At 39.4% G+C, this 20,198-nt stretch overlaps 1 protein-coding gene across 1 annotated transcript in view; it reads right to left on the minus strand.

Annotated features, from left to right (window-relative positions):
• Positions 1 to 7,360, minus strand: part of got1l1 (glutamic-oxaloacetic transaminase 1 like 1) — a 67,209-nt gene extending 59,849 nt beyond the window's left edge. The window contains exon 1 of the mRNA XM_034169943.1: positions 7,147 to 7,360. Coding sequence (XP_034025834.1) covers positions 7,147 to 7,321 — 175 coding nt within the window. The 5' untranslated portion in view covers positions 7,322 to 7,360. The remainder of the gene's footprint in view (positions 1 to 7,146) is intronic.
• Positions 7,361 to 20,198: the final 12,838 nt, after the last annotated feature.

Here is a 20,198-nt window from a genome sequence, read left to right on the forward strand (position 1 = left end):
AAAACATATGGCATATGGGATGCTGCAAAGTGGCTTTGTTTGTTGTGATACCTGGTCACCAGTGGTTGATTTTAAAGTCTGCATAGACCGCTTTTGAGCCAGTTCTTCTAATACATTGAACTCCACAGAAGTTGCACACATTTTTTAGAACAGAATGTACTAAGATGTTAACCAGGGCTGATAAATATCACACAGTATTCGACATGATAAGCAGTTGTCACTGGCTAAATGACCAGAATTGGAATGAGTTGTTCCTTAGCAACAGACCATATAAAAATACAAAGAAGACGATAATATTGAAATGTTCATAACTTACATCTGAAAAGGAACCATTTACTATTCAACAAAAATACATTCAAATTTTATGTGTGTGTCTGTGTGTGTGTATATATATATATATATATATATATATATATATATATATATATATATATATATATATATATATATATATATATATGTATGTATGTATGTATTTGACCAGCTGAGGTTTTAAATTAGTTAATATATTATTTCATACCAACAATGGTCTTGACTCCAACTGCTGGACACCCCCACCTGGGATCTATCACCCCAAGATGTTTTCTTAAGCACAAGCACCCCTTTAAACACCTGGTGTTGTGAAAGTGTCGTGACATGGACCCACAACAGGGGGCGTTAATGAACGGACAATGGATAAGCCAAAAGTAACAATTTAATGTTGTGAATCACACAACGACGTACAGACAATAACAATATGGTGGACTGTCAATCATACACCAGGTGACGTGTGGGCAGGCTCGACGATAGAAGACGCCTGGCGAGAGAAGAGCCGGATCCCCACACAGCTTTCACCACCAACGGAGCTGAAGAACACCGGAGCCGCCAAGCCCTGCGCCCCAGGTGGCCGCTGTCTTCAGCAGTCAGACCCGGTACTGCTGGCAGAGAACAGAGACAGTCCTGATGAGTGTGAGTTCGCACACTCAGTAATCCCACAGTCAGTGTTTAGTTAGGAGGGAGCACCTCCACCTGCAATCACACACTCGTGCAGCTCGTGTTTCACCACTTATCTGGTTTGGGGTGTGAGGCGAAGCCGTCGCTGATCACACCAAACGCCAATCCCACAGATAAGGACACACCAGGAAAACGGCTGCAAAGAAGTTCAGATTAATACTTAATGTTTTGAGTCAGCAGAGAAAATTACCTGAATGGTAGCTGATTTCTCGGCGGGGAGGTGGAGTTACAGTCCGGCCTTTATGGTGGTGGTGATGAGTAGTGGATGAGTGACAGCTGGTACGGATGATGTGTGACAGCTGTCACTCCTGGTCGCGCCGACGCCCTCTCGTGCTTGAAGCCCGCACTTCAAGCAGGGCGCCATCTTGTGGTGGTGGGCCAGCAGTACCTCCTCTTCGGCGGCCCACACAACACCTGGTTTAGAGCCAAAAGGGCCCAAGAGTAATTGCAGAGATGTGATTAATATAAAAGCAAGCAAGATTTATTTTACAATATGTTCTAAAGCCAAATGCATTACTCTTTAAAAAAAACAAGCACATTCATATAGAGAACCAACAGGTAAAGAAAAATCAAAAACGCATTCACATAAACAAAACGCAGTAATACAAAAGGAAAGAGACAAAATGACAAAACACATTAATACAAAATACAAAGACAAAACAGCAGTGGCACATCTGTCCTCCTCCTGGATACCTTAGCACATGGTGACTGTGCAGCTCAACCTCCATCTGTACCCCCGTGAGCAGAACAGAGCCGTTCACTCGCTCTGCATCAGTTCCCCCACAAACCTTCAGCAGCAAACCTGTGTGCTGTGCAGGGATGCCTGGCAAACAGACAAACACCTGTCTCAGCCGATTGCCCTGAAACCCTGGAGCCCGCAACCTAAGCAGCAAACAAGGTGTTTACATAATCAGCCACTTACGCCCTCCTTTATAGGGCGCCATCCAGAAGTCAAACGAAGGGGAGCTACGCCTGCTGCAGCGGTACAACCTGCACTTCATCTGCATATCCGCCAGTTACATATACCTGACATACAACCACAGAATCTACACAATTAACATTTGACATTAGTCATGGTCAATGTCCATCAATCAGCTGATTTTTTTTAAGTCTCAAATGATGTCACATGGTGTCAGAACAAAAATGGATACCAGCCATGCAGCAAGTAAGGTTCAAATATACGCATCGCAGGTAAAAAGGGTCAAACTCAAACCCATTATAACACAGGTTTCTAGGGGCCCTTTGACTGTATGTAAGGGCCTGCCTGATGAACCTGTGCCTTATTATTGCATTTAAGTGGAGTTGTGGGGGTCAAAGTAATTAAGTAAAATTTTCCAGAGCACTTTTCTGGATCTCCAGAAATCAATGAATTCTTTGCAGTCATTTTGAAGATTCACGGAACTACAAGCAACTGTAAAGTTTGGTGTTTTTATTATTGAGGAAGGAGGCCCAAATCAACACCAGGAAATATTTTTCCTCCAACAGAATTGTAGGAGATAAATAGATAAAGGAACAGGAGGCTTCAGATCAAAATGTGTTGACACCCAACTTTTAAAGAGCAGTTCATCACCAGGACCTAAAGCACTGTCCAACAAGAAGGAAGCCATAAATCCAACAGTGACATTTTTTAAATCTGAAAGGATTAAAACTCTTACTAATACCCCCATCACACATATGCCGATTGAGGCCCAACGACATTAGAATGACACATGTGGCCACAATCGGGAAATACTGAGTTGCGGTCTGAAGACCAAAGGATGTCAGTCTATGGGCAGTTGACATACAAGCCCAATTCCAATGAAGTTGGGATGTTGTGTAAAATGTAAATAAAAACAGAATATAATGATTTGCAAATCTTGCTCCGTCACCAATTCCTTGGTTGTCATCCTGAGGTTCTGTTGGACCTTTAGGACAAATGTTTGTTTGATCCTGGGGTTCATTTGGGTCTCATTCATTAATAAAGCAAAGTCTGTATGATCCCAAACATCTTATTCTTTTGTATGATAGATTGTACAGTTACTTGGTGCAGACATATCACTCTGAGCACACCTCATGGTCATTAGATTTAAGAATTGAAGCAGTGTAGGATGAGTACTTGGCTGGATGAGGTGTGGGGGCAGCAGATCTTGCAGAACTGCCATTCCATCAGGAAGGTCATCCGTGTCAAATCCTAATATAAAGTCCAAATGCACTGGATCCACTTTCTGTTACTTTTAAGAACTTTATATTTAAATAAAATAGACATCCTGACTGATTCAACATACACACATTCTACCTAAGGTGTATGTAAACAGATGCCCACAACTGTACAGCATGTCACACTTCTGGCCATACTGCTGCAGTTTCCTGTTTTTGAGTGTATATATTGGACGTTTTAGGGTGGCTTGGGTGCACCTTGTCCTTTTTACCTCCACCAACGAAGTTGGAGGAGGTAATGTTTTCACCCCTGTCTGTGAACAGCCTGGTACCTACAATTTCTCATATATTGTTATGAAATGTTGAAGATTCATATCCTGATTGCCAAGAAGTGATTAAATTTTCAAGGTCTATCGATCTCTATCTTTAGGACCCCTGCACACATAACACGAAAGACGCACAAACCAGAAGAAATCTGCAAACCAAACATGAAATGGGGAACCACGAACCATCGTGTGCGTGCACGAACACAGTGTGAGCAGCTGGAAGGTGTTGCACCACATTGCGCTGCTGATGTGGAGAAAAATAAAATAAAAACCAGCTGCATAATTAGTGACATTCACTGGGTTGATATCAATAATAAATAAAAAGGGATGCAATACAGAACCCCGCAGTTAAATAACCTTGGTTAAATAAAAAATAAATGCCACTCACGGGATTCGAACCTGCAATTTATAAAAGCTCTGATTACCAGACAGGAACTTCAACACTGTGCTACGATCACTGTCTTATAACAGCAGCGTAAAATGCCTAAAGTCAACAAGGAAATAAACTTTTTTTTTTAAAGAAAAGCACCATAATAACTGACAAAACGGCGTTCATTATGGCGTATTTTTGATGATACTTGACTGAAAGTGCTGTATTTATGGTGCTGTTGGTTTGTCATATTGTCATAGTCCTGTGGCACGCGTGTTCTGCCGGACACGCATGTTGGTCAAGACACATTGCTGCATGATCTGACGGTCCATTTCACATGGAGCAGCCTGCCAACATGCGCTGTGTGTGGCCACTGCAGCCCGGCTGTGTGCACTCAGACGTGGCTGTCCAGCCCCCATGTGATCATGTCTTTAAATACATATCAGCATGTCGTGCAAGTGTGGTCTCCTCCTGCACACCACATGTGTGTTGCGTTTTACGTCACACTCATGGGAGCCTTAGACAAATTTCACATCCAGCTCAAAGGTGATCGTATGCTCAGTATTTTCGTGCTGACAGCGCGAATGGCCACACATTTTCAAAGTGTCAAGCGAGTGGTGTTGGACGTTTGTGTGTGTCACCTGGAATTTGGCCGACACCTGCAGCGAGAGGGATCGAATGGGCTCTCACAGGGCACACTCTGTCTTTCAGTCACTGGTGTGCGCGAATAATTGTAGCGACAGGTATATGAGGCGTTGGAGGCAGCTCCGATTTTTCACAAATGGAATGCATTTCCTCTTTCATGCGTTAGTTGTCGTCAATCGTGTTATGTGTGAAGGGGAGCTTAACATTGAATGAATTTTCTAAAATTTGTAACTCTGTCAAAAACATCAAATTTCTTTCATATTTGAGAGCGTTATGTAGGATGGTATCCTTTATCGACTGCCAAAGTTTGTTCCAGATCTGATCCAGATTGCTGTTTTGTGGCCATTTGAATTTAACATTGAAAAGCCCATTTGGGGTACATTTTGCATTATATCTTAATCAAAAGTGTCTCAAGCACTTCAATTTTTCAATTATGGATTTACCTACAACACCAAAAATTGGATGGAGCTTCCAATTTCATGCCTGTTTGTCTATTTTCCAGTTATCAGTCAGAAGCAAAGTGCCAAAAAGCAATGACAAATTGTGTATAGCAAAAATAACCAATGATCTGTGAAAATTATCTGAAAAAGAATTCAAAAACTGAAAAAGTTGAAGAAAAAAAAAACTGACAACACCCCAAAAAACTTTGATTCAAGTGCTTGAACTAAATACATACTCCTGACATTTGATCACATCTAATGTACCTTATGAAAAGTCACTTCTAACAGGACTTTGACCTTGAAAATGTTTTCAAAAGTAAAAATTTGTGGAATTGGAAACTAGTGTTGGAAGAGGTTTGTGCTCTACGAGCGCAGTGCTCTAATGTTTCCTCTGTGTCTTGTGGTTTGCATTCTGTTCTTTGTTGATTCACATGTTGATTTTGTGCTTATGTTCCTGGATTTATTTTGGTTACTGTTCATTTCTTTTTGAAGTGTGATTATTGTTTGCCTCTTTTTGTGTTAGGCTTCATGTCAGTTTTTTTTCTCTCTCTCTCTCTGTTGCATTTTATACACCTTTGAATTCCACGTTGGGTTATTGTTGTATCTTGTACTTGGATTTATATATATATATATATTGGTTCTGTTACTTCCTCTGTATTGTTTTGTGATCTCAGTTATGTTTTATTTCTACTTACCCCTGAAGGTTGGTTGTGTTTAGTCATCTTGTGCTTACCTCCTCCACCAACAAAGTTAGTGGAGGTTATGATTGTTTGTCCTTGTTTCTTTGTCTGTTTTTGAACAGACTGGAGCTCACAATTTTCATATGCAGTTAGGAAATTTTTACTGAAAATTCATATCCTTATAGGAAAGAAGTGATTCAATTTTCAAGGTTAAAGGGAAAAGTCAGGAAAAATCTTGGAAAAATCCCTGTCTTTAACAATGAAAATATTTTTTTAAAGAAATTTCCTTCATATTTGATCACATTATGTAGGATGTTATCCTTTTTGACTGACAAAGTATGATCTGAATCTGATCCAGATTACAGATTTTTTTGTGGCCATTTAAATTTAACATTGAAAACTCCATTTGATGCATATTTTCCATTATAGCTTAATCAAACGTGCCCCAATCACTCTCACATTTGAAAGTGAGGTGCAGACTGGCACTCACTGATGCCTGACAAAGTTTAATCCAGATCTGATCCAGATTGTGGATTTTGTGGACATTTGAATTTAATATTGAAAAGGCCATGTACATTTGATGTACATTTTGCATTATCTCAACCAAAGTGCCTCAGTCACTCTCATTTGGAATGAGGTGTATGAATGAGGTGGTGGTCGGCGGGTCCGTCACTGCAGAATGGCAGCCACACTTCCGTCAGTTTGCCCCGGGCAGCTGTGGCTACACTAGTAGCTTACCACCACCAATGTGTGTGAATGAAATGTGTGTCTTGAAAAGCGCTCTATAAGTCCAAGGCGTTATTATATTATTATTATTTGTGACAACGAAGTGCAAATTGGCATGAATAGATTAAGATTTATCTATATCTGATCCGTATGGTGGATTTAGTGGATATTTGATTTTTTTTAACACTGAAAAGCTCTTTTAATCTATATTTTGTGTTATATTTTACCTTATAAAAACCCACTTCTAACAGGACTTTGAACTTGAAAATGTTTTCCAAGGTAAAAATTTGTGGAATTGGAAACTAGTGTTGGTGGATGTTTGCACTCTTTGAGCGCGGTGCTCTAGTTTCTCCTGAGTTTGTGAGATGTATGCATTCTCTTTGTAGTTAATGTTTGTTCCTTTAATGGATTCTTTTCTTGAATCTTAAAGACTGTGACAATTATTCCAAAAATGACATGATAAGGGGTAAAGAAAGCGTGACATCTTATTGGATTGCAAGTTTGACTGACAAACACCTAAGACTTCTTAAAGCCATGCAAAGTTTAGGATCCCACACAAGTTGTTCATTTTGTGAATTCTGTCTCCAGATTTCTGATAATATGGAGGGTGATCTCAACCTGCCTGCTATAACTCGTCTTTTTGAGATCTATGTGTGACTTCACAGATGTTCTGCTTCTGTTTGTGAACATGAACAAACTGTGACTGATTCACAATTTCATTTAAACAGCATAGAAACGGAATATACTGAGACATAACATGAAAAGCTGCCCTGTTGGAGCTGTGAAGACAAAAGAAGAACCGTGATGCAGAATGCAGTTATCAGACTCACCTCTTCCTGCCAGGTAAACTTTGCTGGTGTCCATGTCCTTTTTGAAGGCAGACAGCAGCCCTGGTTCATGGTTACCGTCAGCCGTGTGGGTACTGCTGAATATAGATGGATGACCTCCTGCTTTTCCATTTTGATTGACCCCTTTTTCAGGTTGGCTACTGCTGGTTCGGTTCATCTTCACCTGAGCCAGTCAAATCAGCTCCACTGCAGAAAGGCTTTTGTTTAGATTTTGTTGCCAGGATACAGCACGTGTGTGGACACGGTTACCCAGCAACGGTGATGGATAAGTTTGCCTCTCCCTAATTTGTGGGTCTGGTGAGTTTACTTTTGACATCACGGCAAGCCATCATTAAACACCTTTGTTTGGGAAGGAAGACCAGGCATCAGTTTTGCTCAAACTAATCGATAGTTTCACTCCATCCTCCACACTGACACCAAAGTCTTACAGAAGAAACCTTTCATCCTCAAAGCCTTATTTTCTTATATTTAGTAGGATACAATAACAAATTCTGATAACTGGTGTCTCGGCTGATACTAAGTATTAGTAGCAATTGGACAAGTCCAGTCTGGGAGCATTTGCCGCATCCACAACACCACGGACAGGGGCATCGGACTGGGGGGAAAAGGGTACTATGTACCCAGGTCCCAGAGCATGGGGGGGCACAAAAAACTGTCATTAAATACATTTTTGTGTTGCATGTTATTCATGTCCATACAATTCATGTTGTTCTGCTCTAACAATAATATTGAAAGATCTCTGAGGGTCCTTTCACCCCTGCATAGTTGTACAATGGTTTCATCCAGGTGCACAGGCAACACACACACACATCCCAAACAGGATCTGACAGAAAGAGGAGGTGTTTAGTAGAGCTGAAACAACTAATCGATTTAATCGATTATTAAAATAGTTGTCAACTAATTTAGTCATCAATTAGTTGTTAAATAATTTGTTTTACCGTAAATGTAAATGTTTTGTTTCTTCTATATAAATCAACCGTTTCTGCAGCGCAGCTTTGCTTTGAACCTTGAACCAATCGAAGCACTGATTCGCAGATCGAAACAGTGATTCGCAGATTGAAGGTGCTTTGTTGATTCAGTGTTTTATTTCGCTTAATCTTAATTTTTCCCCACTAAAACCCTAAAGAGCATATGTCTGTGAGTAACATTTACTTTTTTATGTTAATCTGACCTGTTATGGTCTTCTGAAACAGTTGATAGATGTATTTTATAACTTAAAAACGGGACCGATGCTAACGCGTTAGCATGTCTATGGCATTTTCAATGTTAAAGTTAGCATTAAGCTGTTGCAGCTGTCAGCACATTTGTTTTCTGTATAATAATTCATGGCTCAGCGTTTGTTGTCATAAAAGAGTCAAATGTATTACAAATTGTAATATTTTATTCATTTATTTTTATTTATATATCAATAATAATAATAATAATAGCAACAACAACAATGATAGTAATAATAACTAATAATGCTACAATACAGTTTTAGAGAAACGGACAAAAAGAATCTGATAAAACAAAACAGAAAAGATTAAACCAACGAACAATGAACATAAATAAATATAGAACCTGTTTCCTGTGAACACCTAGTGACTCTTAACCTCCACTTCATCCCTGTTTTATTAAGTTTAATGACAATTTGTTTCAGTCAAACCACATCTAAGCTGTGTTTTTACACAAGAAAAAAATAAAATTCAGTAAACTGAACATTTGTGTCTTTTTTCATGAAAATATCTTATTAAATATAACATATTACACTTTAGTCAGGCCTTTAAAATACTTTTGTGGACTCTTGCTGTAATATGTTGTCAGTGGTTGAGATAGTTGCTGTAGGCATCTAAACCTGATGGAAATCTCTTTGTGGTGTGTCGGTGATGTATGTATTTGCAAAATAAAACAAAACACTACTCCAGGTATGTTTTTGACGAGAATATAACATAACTTTGTTACAAGGTCAAACATTGATGTTACGTGATAAAGGCCTTTTAATAATAACTCACTTAAAGAAATAATGGAAAAACTTACATTTAAGTAAAAAAAACAAAATGATTAATCGAAAAAATAATCGACCGATGAACTGATTAGTAAAATAATCGTTAGTTGCAGCCCTAATGTTTAGGCTGAAATAATATATGACTTTCCTAAAAAATCAAAGTCCGGATTTCAAAAAAGAAGAGAAAAACGGATAGGGAAAGAAAACTAAATGAGGGAAAGCAGCTGCTAACCAAATTCTTTGAAAAGAGAGGTGATCTTGAAAGCTAGCCATATTGAGTTGGGGGTCTGGGGGACCAAATTTCACCATTTTTCTAGAAAATGGTGCAATTTGGTCCCCAGACCCCCCAACTCAATATTGCTCCCCCAACTTTAAAAAGGGTTCTGACTTCCAGGTGTGATCTAAGGTCTTCAATATGGCTATTACCTAGGGCCCAGAATTTGGTGCTATGCCCCTGACCACGGAACCACTTTGTGTTCTGGATGGTAACCACACAGGCAGACAACCAGTCCATTCACACATCTCTAAAATAACCATCTATCTGCTGCAGCCAGGTGAAACGTGGGGAACTCAATGGCCATCTCCTGCTACTGGGGTCCTCAACAATTGGACATCAAATAATCTGATACCAAGCACAAATAAGATACCAAATACTAATCTGATACCAAGCACAAATAAGATACCCAATACTAAACTGATACCAAGCACAAATAAGATACCCAATACTAAACTGATATCAAGTACCAACTGGACACTAATTGTTAATCTGATACCAAGCGCAAATAAGATACCAAATACTAATCTGATACCAAGCACAAATAAGATACCAAATACTAAATTGATACCAAGTACCAACTGGACACTAATTGTTAATCTGATACCAAGCACAAATAAGATACCCAATACTAAACTGATACCAAGTTCCAACTGGACACTAATTGTTAATCTGATACCAAGCACAAATAAGATACCCAATACTAAACTGATACCAAGTACCAACTGGACACTAATTGTTAATCTGATACCAAGCACAAATAAGATACCAATACTAAACTGATACCAAGTACCTACTGGACACTAATTGTTAATCTGATACCAAGCACAAATAAGATACCCAATACTAAACTGATACCAAGTACCAACTGGACACTAATTGTTACTCTGATGCCAAGTACAAATATGACCAAGTCACGTTAAGTCTTGGAGCATGCATTGGTGCCGTGCTTCATTGCATCCACGTCACTATGGAACTGCCTTAGGTCCTGGATGGCAACCACTCATGCAGACAACTGTTCCATGCCCACAGCTCTAAAATAACCATCTATCTGCCATGGCCAGGGGAATTGTGAGCATCTCCTTGGCCTTCTCCAGCTACTGGGGTCCTCAACACTCAGGCACTTAGGTGCTGGATTGTGCCGTGAGAAATAAAATAAAATAAAAGTTGAAGCTCCCTCACAACTCCTCATGTTATTTGCCTAAGTAAGCGCAAAGTCAGTTCACCCTGGAAATTCATGCAGTTTGGCGCAAGGTTCATAGCCGTTCACCATCGCCTCGCCTCAGTCACAGGGCAGCGCCCACACGTCGCTTGATTTTTGAACAAACCAAAAAACAAAAATCTCCGCAATGAACTCCTTCGCCACATCGTCAAGTTGGCACCTCGTACCCCTCACCGCATAGTGTCTGTGACTCAGAACGTGTGCAACATGTGAGACATCTCGTGAGGGGTTGCCACACACTTTTCTTTTTATATGACCAGAGAGGAACAGCTGTTCTTGAAGCGATGTAAAACTCCAGCAGTCTCCAGCCACCCGCCTCTGCAGCTGGCCGACACCCACTCAACGTGCACGCACGCTGGGCTGGATACACAAGCTGCATGAACCAGATTCATTGTGTCTGTTTATTTTTCTGAGGATAGAAGTGAATTTAAGTTTAATGCTCTTGGTCAGCACACACCCGCCGTCCGTGCACGGCCTGGACACGTCCTGTTGGGCCATGGATGACCTGCACAAACGGGATTTATTGTTTTTATTTTTTTATTATTCTGGGGACAGAAGTGGATTTCAGTTTAATGCTCTTGTCAGCACACACCCGTTGTCTGTGCACGGCCTGGACACGTCCTGTTGGGCCATGGATGACCTGCACAAACCGGATTTATTGTTTTTATTTTTTTATTATTCTGGGGACAGAAGTGGATTTCAGTTTAATGCTCTTGTCAGCACACACCCGTTGTCTGTGCACGGCCTGGACACGTCCTGTTGGGCCATGGATGACCTGCACAAACCGGATTTATTGTTTTTATTTATTATTCTGGGGACAGAAGTGGATTTCAGTTTAATGCTCCTGGTCAGCACACACCCGCCGTCCGTGCACGGGCTGGACAGGTCCTGTTGGGCCATGGATGACCTGCACAAACCGGATTTATTGTTTTTATTTATTTATTTATTATTCTGGGGACAGAAGTGGATTTAAGTTTAATGCTGCTGGTCGGTGCACCCCCGACGTGCACTTGTGGACAGCATACTGGACATCACCTGTGCATTGAATAGGGATTATGCAGCACTTCACAGTCATAGAGCCCATGCACTTTGTGGAGCGGTTCGAGCAGCGCTTCAAGTGCATCACTAGGATCCTAAAGATTTGGAGGTTTGTTCTCCTGCAAAGATATCGGCATCACCCAACACCTGTGTCCAGTGACCTCATGACTCCATAAGCAATTCCCAGGCATCTCTTGATCTTAAAGTCTGAGGACTCAGAGACATGAATATTATTGCCGCTAAGATAAGTGGATGTCTCTATGAGTTTAACATTTTCAACACATACACATGCACTTCTGATGGTGAAGTCCAGGAAGTCCTAAAAAATCTAGATCTTTGTTTTGACTGGGATTGAGTGATAATTGGGAGCAAATGACTGAATTGCAATAACAGGCCTGCATCTAACAACTGTTAATTCATTTTCAATTAATCTGTCATTTTTAAATAATTAATCGTTTGCTCTATAAAAAGGCAGAAATACAGAGTCCACATGTTCAAGTAATCTAATGACAAATCTGCAAAACACTTATTATATCAGACAATATTAATTAAACAGTCCAAATCATATTAATTAGGTTTTTTTTTAAACATTGTCTTAATTGCTTAAAATCTTTTTACTGATTCATTTATTAATTTAAAACAGTTTAACCAATTGGAGCTTTGTTTTAGAACTAGTTAAAACCACATATGCAGATTCAAACTGCTTCAAAGACGTTTAAACAGTTTACTGTTAAAAATGAAAACATGTCAAACTTGTTAAAAAGTGCAGTTTATCCACATTTAAGTAATTTAGTTTTAGTGTTAGTGTTGAGCTGGTTAAACAGAAAGCAGTAGTTATACTTGAGTACACTAGATGGCAGTAAATGGCTAAATCTGATTGGTGGACTTGTTAATTAGCTAGCCAGGTGTAAAGTAGTACATATTTAGTCAATTGTATATATATATATATATATATATATATATATATATATATATACTGTATTGGATGCTGAGATTGATTTAAAGGAGCCTTGTTTCCCCTGATGGGGTCTCTGACTGTAACTCCTCCTTATTTCTCAAAATGTCTGTCAGCTCGTACCCAGAGTTTTCCAGTGAAGTAAAAGAGTTGTGTCTGTTTTTTTGTTTTTTCCAGTTTATTGGCTTGTGTTATCATATTGCTACCTGGTGAGCCCTCTGACAATAGAAACATATTTTGGTATTTTGTACGCAGGATGTCAGCATAGTCATTTTATTGTCATTTTAATGCTCTGGTATCACACATCACTAAAACCACCACACTATGAACCAGAACATTAAATTGTTGAGTATTTACATAACCATACCTTTGTCCTGTCCAACTGTTTTGCAGATGCAGTAGAAATATGTCTTTTTATGTTTGGTAAATTAGCCATGATAATGTGAAATTTAAAAAAAATGCCAACAAACAAACAACAAGTAAAACAACCAAACCAATTACATTAACTCGTTTTGCCCCACTGGCACTGGAGTGTCAGGGTTCATGATTGTACTGGATCAAGACTAAGATCCAGCCCTTCACTGACTTCTGACACTTGTCCATCAGACGTGTATCTGTATCAAATCAAATCAAATCAATTTTATTTATATAGCGCCAAATCACAATAAACAGTTGGCCCAAGGCGCTTTATATTGTAAGGTAAAAGCCATACAATAATTACAGAAAATCCCAACGGTCAAAGCGACCCCCTATGAGCAAGCACTTGGCGACAGTGGGAAGGAAAACTCCCTTTTAGCAGGAAGAAACCTCCAGCAGAACCAGCCTCAGGGAGGGGCAGTCTTCTGCTGGGACTGGTTGGGTGCTGAGGGGAGAGAATCAGGAAAAACACATGCTGTGGAAGAGAGCAGAGATCAATCACTAATGATTAAATGCAGAGTGGTGCATACAGAGCAAAAAGAGAAAGAAACAATGCATCATGGGAACCCCCCAGCAGTCTATGTCTATAGCAGCATAACTAAGGGATGGTTCAGGGTCACCTGATCCAGCCCTAACTATGAGCTTTAGCAAAAAGGATAGTTTTAAGCTTAATCTTAAAAGTAGAGAGGGTGTCTGTCTCCCTAATCTGAATTGGGAGCTGGTTCCACAGGAGAGGAGCCTGAAAGCTGAAGGCTCTGCCTCCCATTCTACTCTTACAAACCCTAGGAACTACAAGTAAGCCTGCAGTCTGAGAGCGAAGCGCTCTATTGGGGTGATATGGTACTATGAGGTCCCTAAGATAAGATGGGACCTGACTATTCAAAACCTTATAAGTAAGAAGAAGAATTTTAAATTCTATTCTGGAATTAACAGGGAGTCAATGAAGAGAAGCCAATATGGGTGAAATATGCTCTCTCCTTCTAGTCCCTGTCAGTACTCTAGCTGCAGCATTTTGAATTAACTGAAGGCTTTTCAGGGAACTTTTAGGACAACCTGATAATAATGAATTACAATAGTCCAGCCTAGAATAAATAAATGCATGAATTAGCTTTTCAGCATCACTCTGAGACAAGACCTTTCTAATTTTAGAGATATTGCGCAAATGCAAAAAAGCAGTCCACATATTTGCTTAATATGCACATTGAATGACATATCCTGACCAAAAATGACTCCAAGATTTCTCACAGTATTACTGGAGGTCAGGGTAATGCCATCCAGAGTAAGGATCTGGTTAGACACTATGTTTCTAAGATTTGTGGGGCCAAGTACAATAACTTCAGTTTTATCTGAATTTAAAAGCAGGAAATTAGAGGTCATCCATGTCTTTATGTCTGAAAGACAATCCTGCAGTTTAACTAATTGGTGTGTGTCCTCTGGCTTCATGGATAGATAAAGCTGGGTATCATCTGCGTAACAATGAAAATTTAAGCAATGCGTTCTAATAATACTGCCTAAGGGAAGCATGTATAAAGTGAATAAAATCGGTCCTAGCACAGAACCTTGTGGAACTCCATAATTAACCTTAGTCCGTGAAGAAGACTCCCTATTTACATGAACAAATTGTAATCTATTAGATAAATATGATTCAAACCACTGTATGCAACGAAAGTGGTGAACTCATAGGAACTTTGACTTATTTCTGGAATGACATTCATGTTTCTGAGTCCTTGGAGTTTGAGACACCTAGAAGAGCTCATAGAGTCATGAGGCAGCTCGACAGTGGTGTTTGGAGATAGTAAGTCACGTTTATTTGAAATGGGACAATGCATATTAATGAACATAGTTACATGTAAATATGCCGGATTATAGCCGGATGCTAATTTCCATCCGTAGTCCCAGTAACATAGAAACAGACTAAGAACACACAACATACCAAAACAAATCAATCATGACAGAAAACAATTAAAACTGAATATACATACAAATATTTACAAAGTCAAAGTAGCAACGATTGAGGTGCAAAAGTACTGCATTAAAGTGACAAGTGCTACGTGCAAAGTGCTTCAGTGCATGGTTGAATTGCGTATTACAGTACTGGGTTGTACTGCACATTGCCCAGTACACTCATTTGCACGTGCACAAGTGTAAATATTGCACAGGGTGTCTTACACAAGTTTATTGTGTAAAGATTACTAAACTGTTTATTAACATAAAGTACACAAGGGCATTGTGTACATATAACTGGAAAAAAAAGAGAAAAAAACTCGAGTGGTGCCTCCACAGTTGAATTGGTTTTTAGGCTACAGATGGTTGCATGTCTGATTTGCCAGTAACCAAGCTTTCAACTGTCCTTTGAAGGTTCTGAAAGTGGTGCTCTCCCTGATTGTGACTGGGAGGTTGTTCCAAGCTTGCCCACCTTTTATGGATATAACATTCTGACCAAAGGTGGTCCTTCTATGAGTAATCTCACAGTTGCCTCTTGTGTCAGCTCTTGTACCATACCGTGTGAATCTTTTTATGTGAATGAATTCTTTAACAGGAGTTGGTGCTAGTCCATGTAAACATTTATATATAAAGCAGGCATATTTGAATACCTTCAGATTTTCAAAGTCTAGAAACTTATGCTTTTGATAAGAATTAGATTGTCTATCATATATCTTAACTGCTCTATTAGCTGCTCTATGGATTTTAATACCGAGGTGGCTGTAAATGTCCAGTTAGTGAAACAGTAGTCAATATGTGAGAAAACCATGCAAAAGAGATACGTTTTGGCTGCATTAGTTGTTAGAGAGGGACATATATGTTTAAAATTTAGTAAATTAAAATTTACTGTATTTTTTACTTTTTTAATATGTTTTTTGAAGGACAAGTTTGAGTCCAGGATAACTCCAAGATATTTAAATTGAGATACCAGCTCCAACTCCTCCCCGTCAAAAAACACATTGGACCTTCTAATGTCAGTGGGACGTTTGCTAAACATCATACATACTGTTTTTGTTTTTTTTTGTATTCAACTGCAGGCAAGTGTTGTTTAACCAGTGTTGTATATTGTGTAACACATCCGTGAGTTTTGAGGCGATGTCTTTCACATTATTTCTGTAAGTAAAAATGACCACATCATCCGCGTACATTTGTGCATTGAAATCTTTGCACACACTCGGTAAATCATTTATGTACAGCAAGAACAGCAAAGGTCCAAGGATTGATCCTTGTGGGACAACGACTGGGTTGTTAAGAAACAGGGATTTAGAACCATTTACGGTGACACATTGTACTGTTTTTGTTAAATAAGATTCAAACCATTGTGTTGATTCAGATGAACAGTTGAAATATGTAAGTTTTTTCAGAAGTAATTTGGAGACCCATTTTTCAATTATTTTAGAAATCACAGGAAGAATGCTGATTGGCCTGTAATTAACCATCAATGTCTTATCCCCAGATTTAAAGATAAGCATTACCATGGCTAATTTCCAGGATGATGGTACTTCCTTTGAGATAATTGACTGATTAACAAGAATAGTGAGTGGTTTTATCAGTGCATTAGAATATGTTTTTAGGAAGTCGGTGTCTAAATCAGATATATCCTTGGCCTTTGAACATTTCAAAGCAGAAATAATGTTCTTTACCTCTGGTTCAGTAATCTGCTCTAAGCTAAAAACAGGATGATCATTTAAAATGGATCTTGGCAGAACATTGGAGGGGGCAAAAAGCGTTGTCATATCTTTCGCACTGTTTAGGAAGTATTCATTAAACATTTGGGCCAATACTGTAGGGTCCTGATACTTGGGTACAGCCATTATGACTTGGTGTCAAACAAGCAGATATTTAGGGAGATTCAAAGGAGGAGTATCATTTGTGTTGTGGGGGAGCATCAGCTATTACACTTTGGTCATGTGGGGTGTTTTTCTGTGCATGATCCAACATGCAAGTGCCTCAGTGTTAAGCACCCAGTGGTTGGAGAAGACCAAGGAGACACCCAAGTTTCATTTAGCTGTTGGCAAACACATGGTTACTTTCAAGAGGTGGATAAGACTGGCTGTCTGCCTGGGCACTTACCATCCAGGACCCAAGACAATTACATAGTGTGGTGGTTGTAGTGATGTGTATAATTGATAAGAACTAGACCTAGCTGGCCGAGCTGGCATTGGCAGACAGATGGTTATTTTAGAGATGCTGGTATGGACCGAGTTAGCCCATCCCCACATTTGGTTGGTGTGGTTGTGGGGTTGTAGATGCATGAAGTGTAGCACCAGTGCATGCTACCAGCCTTAACTTGACTAGCTGGCCTGAGTTCTTCAGATATATCAGCAGTGATTACAAACAAGTTTGCTAATATGATTTTGTGATTATTTTGGACCCCCAGCGGATTTTTGTAACTCCTGCCAGCTGGTGCAATCTCTTTCATTCAGTCTTTCCAAAACAAATATTGTGAAGACAGAATTTGTCCCATATGAAGCAGTCCTTCGAGATGACTAGAACATTCAGAGGATTGACCCATAATGTGTTAATATGACTGAAGTTGTGAAAATGTGAATTTACCCTTTAACAGAGCAACGCAAACACATTTTCTCCTTGTCTGGGGTACTTGAGCAAATTATGGGCTCAAACTCAACAGCTCTTCAATTGGTGGACAAAACACTCGACGAACTGAACAAAATTAATCAAATTTTATCCAATAAAGGTGCGGCAGATTCGTTCAGACTTAATTGAGGAACAATGGTGGTTTTGATTTGTTTGCTGAAATTCTCAACATTATCAAAAATAAACCGTGCTATAACAACAACACAGAACCAGAACCGCACAACAAAAAAGTACAAATTTGTAGTGTATTCTTTTGTAACAACTGCAAGAAAGCCATGAAGTACACCATATGGTCTGCATTTGATGACTGAGGTCATTTTTGATTAACCATTCAGTCTACAAAATAGTGGAAAATAACCACACAAGCTCACAGACTGCAGCGTTCTGTCTTATTGGAGTCCAAAACCCAAAGATAGTGGGAAAGGATGAAAGATAAAGGGTAATGTTTACAGTGCATACCTTTGCCGAACATACAGGTTGTGTTGCAAAATGAAAAACATAAAGAGATGCCTTTGTTTAACTTTTTTTCTCACTCTTGAGCTTGATAAAATGTAGTGACAATAAATTGGAACATGAATTAGCAAGTGCATATATGTGAATTACCACAACCCCATCCTGGATAAGCAGTTGAAGATGTATTTATGCATACGATGTGAATTATTTTTTCAAACTAGCACCTAAATTAGTACATTTTTGTATATGTGGTCCTCTTTTGTTCTGCACAGCTTATACACATTGTGGTTATCTTCTTCTTTCTTTGCATCTTTGTCCTGCATTGTTGTGGGGTCACAGGTCCAATGTGACCAAAGGTTGTCCAAGTTTAGCGTTGAACAGTTTGACACTCAGCCACATTCAGGAATCAAACCCAATGACCCCTCAGTTGTTCATCAACCCACTATTGACTGATGTCCTCCCAGAAGACATACAGTGGGGGAAATAAGTATTTGATCCACTGTCAATTTTGCAGGTTTTCCCACCTACAAAGAATGGAGAGGTCTATATTTTTTATTGTAGGTAATTAAATTAATTATTTAAAAATCATACAATGTGATTTTCTGGATTTTTTTTTGTTTGTTTGTTTTTAGATTCTGTCTCTCACAGTTGAAGTGTATGATTAAAAATTACAGACTCCTCCATCCTTTGTAGGTGGTAAAACCTGCAAAATTGACAGTGGAGCAAATACTTATTTCCCCACTTTATATCATAATTCTGTATCTTGAAGTAGATGAGAGTCTACGACTCCCCCTAAATAAGACGCCAGTCTCTGGCAGGTTAATTTCACAGTCAAGGCTGGTACCCAGTAACAGCTGTGTGGACGGAGACAATGCAAAGAGACATCTTGTCCAAGGACACAGATGGGTAGTGTGACTGGGAATCAAACTAACGGCGACATATTGGTAGCTCAAGAATGAAGCAAACAACACAATGTTTCACATACATTCTGCACAGTGCATCGTTCTGGTCCACACAGCTGTAAAAGGCAAATGTCTGGGGAAGTAACCAGTACAGGTGGGTAATACCGGGAATTTTGGTATTGATCCGATACCAAGTAAATACAGGCCCAGTATCGCCGATATTGATACCGATACCTTTTCATATTTAAGCTTCATAGATCCAAAGGATCCAAAAGACCTAGGATAGAATTTCACCAAACATTGTACGTGACAACAAAATACTTTATTATCACAATCAATATTTTTGTTTAAAAAAAAATCACTCAACACAACTTAAAACAAAATTTCCTGAGGTAGAGGGCTGACAAACCACAATACAAGGGTGCGCTGCTCCATGTTGTGTGACACAGAGCAGTGCTGCTCTTACATACAGAGAGTAGACTTTAATGAATCTGCATGCGCAGCAGTCAGTGTGTGCGTGAGAGAAAAAAGCTTGAGTATCGATTTTTTTACACGAGGATCATTCAATATCAATACCAGCGTTGGTATCAATATTATCGATATTAGGATCGATCCGCCCACCTCTAGTAACCAGCAATGGACTGACAGGAGGAGTCATACAATCTCATCCACTTCACGCTCCGGTGTTTAAACACACAAACCAACCCCATGGATCTGACGGTCCACACAGAACTTATTTCTTGAGCCTGGAACTGGTGCTACCAAGGCTGCCACTGTTTGAATTTATATATGAAAAACAAACAACTGTAGAATCTGAAAGGCTCATCTACTGTCCAGCGTATACTGTTTCTAGCATCAAATGTCTATCATGTATTGTTCAGGCATACAGATGAATACAAGACATAATATGTGCAGTAACATTAGATTAAATTTAAATGAGTTCAGTTTGTGCGAACACCCAGGACACCCTGTCCTGGGTGTTCCCCACCTCGTGCTCAATGACTGCTGGGATATGCTCCAGCCCCCCGTGACCCTTAATTGGACTAAGCAGTTGAAGATTAGTGTGTGTGTGTGTGTGTGTGTGTGTGTGTGTGTGTGTGTGTGTGTGTGTGTGTGTGTGTGTGTGTGTGAGAGTGAGTGTGAGTGAGTTCAGTTTAAAGGTAAAGCGCTGTGCCTTTTTCTAGGTGCTTAGAAAAACATATTTTGTT

This window comes from Thalassophryne amazonica, chromosome 5, assembly GCF_902500255.1.
Source record: "Thalassophryne amazonica chromosome 5, fThaAma1.1, whole genome shotgun sequence".
Classification (NCBI taxonomy): domain Eukaryota; kingdom Metazoa; phylum Chordata; class Actinopteri; order Batrachoidiformes; family Batrachoididae; genus Thalassophryne; species Thalassophryne amazonica.